This window comes from Peromyscus leucopus, chromosome 5, assembly GCF_004664715.2.
Source record: "Peromyscus leucopus breed LL Stock chromosome 5, UCI_PerLeu_2.1, whole genome shotgun sequence".
NCBI lineage: Eukaryota > Metazoa > Chordata > Mammalia > Rodentia > Cricetidae > Peromyscus > Peromyscus leucopus.
The window spans coordinates 56,268,115-56,274,545 of record NC_051067.1 but is presented as its reverse complement, the minus strand read 5'-3'; the positions used below and the strand labels follow the sequence as shown (position 1 = coordinate 56,274,545).

At 41.0% G+C, this 6,431-nt stretch overlaps 1 protein-coding gene across 1 annotated transcript; it reads right to left on the bottom strand.

The window, feature by feature from the left end:
* Positions 1-116: 116 nt before the first annotated feature.
* Positions 117-5,989, bottom strand: LOC114708034 (RB1-inducible coiled-coil protein 1-like). Its single transcript, XM_037205951.1, has one exon. The coding sequence runs from the start codon at positions 5,739-5,741 to the stop codon at positions 978-980; it is 4,764 nt and encodes a 1,587-aa protein (XP_037061846.1). The 5' UTR covers positions 5,742-5,989; the 3' UTR covers positions 117-977.
* Between the last annotated feature and the right edge of the window lie 442 nt (positions 5,990-6,431).

The following is a 6,431-nucleotide window of genomic DNA, read 5'->3' as shown; positions in this document are numbered from 1 at the left end:
GGTCAGAGAGAGAAGAGGGATTCTTGTGTGTGTGTGTGTGTGTGTGTGTGTGTGTGTGTGTGTGTGTGCGCGCGCGCGCGCGCGCGCTTTTATTTGGTTATAGCTCGGTATTTTACTTTTTTTTTTTTTTTACATTTTCAATTCTTTATTGTCTTAAAATTGTACAGGTCCTTTACAATACACTATTTTGTTATTTAAATGACCTCTAAATGTTAATGTACAATGAATATCTTTTTTGAAGCTCAATCATGAATTAAGAGTTCATCAATATGATTATTTGAAACAGTCCTAAGAGCTGAGAAGTCTGAGTCCTGCACTTGAAAATATCAGTGGTGCAGACTTTTCTTCCCTGGGAGACCAGATGATCTGTGTGGAAAGTGCTTTTGAAGATTGCTCATTATTTATGGCCGATCTTAAAGTCAGTCAAATTACATTGTTAATTTTTTGAAACATCAAAGGGTATCTTAAAAAAATTAAAGAATTTGTTAGCAGTCTTCTGAGGCAAACTCAAAATTACGATTATCTGCATGCAATAACACTCCTCTTTAAATAGCTTGGAAGGATTTACACATTTTATAAAGAACGTGTTAAAGAGTGCAAGGACTCTTGAGTTCACAACAGAACAAATGCTGGTAACAACAACACTGGTATCTATTCAGCTAATGTTTATTAACAGGCAATTAATGAGGCTAGTCACAAGCCACAGTGTAGGCTTTGCCCTTGGAGAACATTAACTAGTTTGGTCCGAATTTCTAGTTTTTGGGTGGAAACAAAACAAAACCATCTTGATTCAGCCAAGAATTTTGATGAATTTATTGTTCCTAAGATGTATCCACTTAAAAGGTAAGTGAAGTCCACCAATGAAGCATACTGTCATGTTGACTTTTGTAAAAAAGGATGGCCAGTTGTTTTGGAGTGATTTATTAGCACTAGAGGACAAATCAGAAAATGGTATCAGATGTAGATTTCTTCTGTGGCTATACTTTCTTATTCCATGACACAGCTTTCACTCTGTAAAACTTTGTCCCCAAAGGAACTTTAAATCTGTTTTGTGCCTTTTGGGCTTGACAATATTCCTTTTCCATTACTTTTCCAAGGACCCAGGGTCTTCTAGATGCACCTGAAGCTCCCTCACCTGGTTTGAGGTCCAGGGCAGGAAGAGACTCTGAATGCAGAAAATACAAAGTAGGACTAACAGTAAACAACACATAATTGTCATGCCGCTCATCTAGGATGATGAGAACCAAATCTCCCACCTGAAAATCTCGAATGGCTATTTTTTCAGAATGCCGTGAAGATACTGAGGACATGCTCTGAGACATCAGTCTTTGATTTAACCGCTTGTTTTCTTCTTCCTTCAACTGCAATGTCCGTTCTAGAAGCATGATCCTCTGTTTCTCTTCAGATAGCATGTTTTCTTGAACAGACATCATGCTTGTCTCCATTGCCGAGTCCACTCTTCCTTCATCTGCTGTCTCCACGGCTGATCTCTCTGTCTCACCTGGGAGCTCAGGTGCACAAGCTCCATAAAGCTCTGGGGCTGCAACCAGAGGTGCCGAGGGAATAAAACTGCTAGTACGCAGTTCACTCACTTCTTCTTCAAGCTTTTTCTTTTCTTCAAGCAAACGAGCTCGATCCTCAGAAAGTGACTCTATCAAATCTTTATCACGCTCTTGTTGTTGCATTGTACTTTTTAACTTATCACTAAGATCATTTATAATGTTTTCTTTCCTCATTTTCTCTCTTGTTAAAACAGTGTTAAAATTGGTCTGTTGTTCAGCAATTAAAGATGTTCGAACATTTTGCATTTCTTCATTCTTTCTTTTTTCTTGTTCTTCAAGCTGTTCTAGAAACTTAGCTTTTTCTTCCTGAAGCTTCTCTTGAAGTTCAGCAACTAAGCTTGAAGAATCTTCTCTGGATGATTCAAAGGCAGGACTTTTGGCTACTTGATTCTCAAGATGTTTAATTTTTTCTAATAACTCTTTCTCAACAAGTTCTCTCTCCAATTTAAATTCATCTAGTGCAGTTTGAACAGCTTCATCTTTTTCACAAGTAAGTTTCTGAATTAGCTGTTCTTTGTCTTGTTCGTGGCTCATGACCAGTTTCTCCTTGTCTTTCTCAAGGTTCTGGATAAGAGCCTCATACTTCTCTTCTTGCTGGGTTATTTTTTCATCTTTTTGTCTTTGAAGCGCATTCAGTTCTGAATTCAATTTACTCTGCAGTTCAACTATTTGTTCTTTAAGGTTTTTTTCTATTTCAAATGCTTGGTGATGCAAAGGTGTTACATTGTCTAATTCAGCCTTAAGTATATTAGATTCTTCTTCATGTCTACTAATTAACTCTGAAATGCACTGATCTTTTTCAATTGTCATTAAAGCTCTTAACTCTGATAAGCCCACTTGATAATTCTCATTATTATCATGAATCTTTTGGTTTAGTTTACTTATTTCTGTTCTCAAATTTTCTGTCTCTTGCTCAAGGAGAGACTTCAAAGTCTCCTTCTGCTGTGTTCTACTCTCTTCCAACAAGAGTTTTATCTCATCAGTTTCTGCTTCTTTTAACGCAAGTTCAACCTCTAATTTACACCTCATGTCTGACAAAGCAGAAACCTTGAGTTTCAATTCCTGCAGCTGTTGTTCTTTTTCCTGGATAGTTGAGGCATGAGATTCCAGTATCTGGTCAATTCTTTGTTGATTTTCACTTTTTAATTTCTCCAAAGACACTTTGTGGTCTGTCATAACTTTCTCAAATTCATGTGTGTGCCTGACATGCATTGCATCCTCTAATTCCTTTAGGTGGCTTTGCTCTAAGCACTGAAATTCGGTTCTCAGTGATTCTATTTTCCTATCATTTTCAACATGTAGCTTTTTCATGTCTTCTAACACCGTCTCTCGTGACTGCTTTAGTTCTTTAATTTCACAATTTTGAGTATGCATTATATTTTCCATCTCTAATAACTTCTGATCTTTTTCATGTTGCATGAAGATGACAGCGTCCTTTTCACGTTTAATCAAAGCAAATTCATTGTCTTTATTCTGTAAAACCTCTTCAAGGGATACTAAATCTCCTTTCAATTTTTTAATTTTATTTACATTTTCTTCACTGTCTTTTACTAGAGCATCAAGTTTACATTCATACTCATTTTTTAAAGATTGGAGTTCTTTCTGATGTTTTTCCTTTAGTGTTATTTCTAGAGAGCATTTTACTTTTTCAATAATGTTTCTTATTTCTACTGCTGTACATTTTAAAGAATTTGATAAGTCACACTGTTCTTTTTGTACAAATGTTCTGAGGTGGCACAGATCTTCCTTGATGGTTTGTATACTGACGTGAGACTCTTGGGCAGCAACTCTGCATTTCTCCAGTTGGACATGCAGAGCAGCACGATCTCCAAACCCCTCTTTTCCACGAGCACTTGTGTCCTGCATGCGCCTACTATCTATTGCATTGATGACTGATGAATAAAGTGACTCCACCATCATTTCTGGACTTTGTGGATCACTTATAGGGTTTGGAGATGATAAATTTTCTTCAATCACAAACTCATTCACAGCAGACATAAAATCAGACTCAGGACTTTCTGCTAATGAGTCCAAGTCTAACGAAGCTTGGTGAATAGTTTGTTCTGCATTTGGATGGGAGATGGTTTCAAAATCAAATGTATGAGCATCAATGCTATCTGGAGATAATTCTTCTAAGGGACACACTGCTGGGCATAAGGGATCCTGAACAGTTAGTGGAGGAGGAGTTTTTGGTGAGGTAGTAGTTGTACTTTCTATCCTTGGAGAAGCAGCCGACTGTGGGGATGCCTGACTTGTGGACACCTTTTGTTCATTCAGCAGATCTGTAATGGTCTGTGACATTTCATCCAAACTTTGTGCTGCTTTTACCAAATTATGTAGGGCAAGTACATGCTGGTGTAAAGGCTCAAAGTCACAAAGTAAGGGAACCCTGAGGAACGGCTGCACTTCTGAAGGACAAAATGATTGAAGAAACTGTAAATCTTTTAATGATATATCTGGAAGTTCACAGTCAAATTTTCGAGGCTTCTGAGTACAAAATGAGGGGGGCCAAGAGTCCAGTCCCTTAAACAGACGGTTTCTTAAAAAGGATTTCCTAAATAATTTCCCAAAGGATTCCCTTTTTGACTTTTCAGCTTCATACAATTGCTTCCCATCTTTGACTAGAGCACCAGCCCACTCTCTGTAGTGTTTAATGAACATTTTCCTCCTTACAGCCTCAACAACAGCTAGGCAATACATCTGCGGAACTGTGCTAAGAGCCTCGACAATTCTGCCTCTTTCTAACAGCTCTATCACAAGGCGGAGCAGTGCTTGCAGTTTTTCTCCATCTTGATCAGCATGAAGCATCACAAAGCAACACCACTTCAGTCTGACATGTAGATTGTTTGCTAGCTCTTGTTTGGCAGTGGTACACTTCTGTTTAATATCCAACAATTTTCTGTGGTTTTGCAACATAATCATTAGCTGATTTGCATGACTCAGGCACAGATCAGGCAACACAGATGCATCCTTCAAGTTTTCAGCTCTCATTTGATTAGCTAAAAATCCCTGAGCAAGCTCTTTCTGTTCATTTACCAGCCGGCCACAGCTAGCAATCATCTGGTCCAGGGCATATAGCCTATCTTCAAGCCCTTTAATGGCTTTCATATTCTGATTATCAAGTTTGGCAATAGTTTGATGGCATTCTAAGATAAATGGTTGAATAATCTTTGGGTCAAGCCTGCTCATAGAATCAAAGCACTTCCTGACCAAAGATTCCACATCATTGGGTCTATCTTGAACATTTATCCAGTCTAACAAGGAAACATTAAAAAAAGGTAGATCACTGTCTTTATTGTCTACTGAAGCTTCTTCTTGCTGGACAGTACTTTGACAAGATTCCCTAAGTTCTTTGCCACGTTCAGCATTGGTGGGATCTGGAGTTACATGCTCCACTGACTTGTGAAATGAGGTTAACAAAGATGTGTTAGTTGTTCTAGGCATATCAGGAGAGAGCACCAGTTCAGAGGATCTTTTCATCTCAGTTTTCTCTGCGCCTTCATGTTCATTTAAAGAGTCCAGTCTTCCCAAACATTCCCTGTAGCTATGTCTGGTTAGGCACTCCAACAGTGGAATCTTGGCCATCACTGAGACCGCAGTTCCTAAATGAGTAAGTTTTAACTTGATGTCTTCTATGGATTGCAGATAATCTGAATAAATACTTTCAAACTTGAAAAGAAGCTTTTGGTATGAATTTGAACAGTCCTCCAGATTGGCCATGATTGCAGCCCAGCCTTGGTGCTGAAGATGCTCATCATGGACAAGACCTTCACAGAAAGAGCAAAGCTTCTTGGCAACTTCATACATTTCCACTGCAAGTTGTGTCCTTGAAGCAACAGTATGAAAAACTGCAGGCATCATAAGGGATTCCTCAACTTTTATTTCCATGTCATTTTCTGTTGAAAAGGTAGTTTTAGGAATAGCAGGTGCACGGTCACATAAGATCATTTCTTTATTAAAAAGAAAAATTGGATTTGTGTCCGTTCCAGCGCTGTAGGTACACACTCTTCGATCTGCAGCCATGCATTCTCCTCCATTGACCACTAGCACCTGGTGCTGAATAGCAATCTTGTATTTGCTTTGAATGGCATGCTTAAGGTCAGCCACAGTTTGCACAGTTAGCTCAGTGTCAAATGTCAAAGTGGTCCCAGTGTTAACCAGAAACACATATAACTTCATGATGATCTTTCTGCAATCTGTGAGCTGTACCTCACACTCCAATGCAGTTCCGCCAGGTACTGTGAAGAGTATTACTGCTTTTCTTAGAAGATTACAAGTGGCTTATTTGTGTTTGCTTGATATTGACAACTGAGTGGCACTACTGGTGAATCTCAAAGAACCGACAGCGCCTCCTCCGCCCGCAGCAGCAGCACAGCCGGCGGCCCCCGGCACCATCTTCTGCCGCCGCCCTGGCCTCGGCGGCGCCGCCGACCAACATGACCATCGGCGCCCGACCACCGAGCGCCCGGCGCGGCCCGGAGGGTCGGCGGGAGCGGGGTCGGGCGCAGCCGCTGCTCGGGCCCCTGGGCTCCCCGCGGAGACCCGCGTCCGCGGGCCGAGGCGCTGGCACCTGAGGCAGCCCGAGCTGGCAGGGCCGGGTCGCGGCCGCCGCGCGGTATTTTACTTTTTTATTTTATTTTATTTTACAATACAATTCAGTTCTACATATCCGCCACGTATTCCCTTGTTCTTCCCCCTCCCGCCCCCCTCCCCTTCCCCCCCCCCAGCCCACCCCCCAATCCCACCTTTTCCAGGGCAAAGCTTCCCCCAAGGACTGAGATCAACCTGGTAGACTCAGTCCAGACAGGTCCAGTCCCTACCTCCCAGGCCGAGCCTAGCGACCCTGATAAGCCCCAGGTTTCAAACAGC

What these genes read in the sequence shown, in the direction of transcription:
- LOC114708034 (XM_037205951.1), bottom strand. Translation starts at nt 5,741, where the DNA reads ATGAAGTTATATGTGTTTCTGGTTAACACTGGGACCACTTTGACATTT.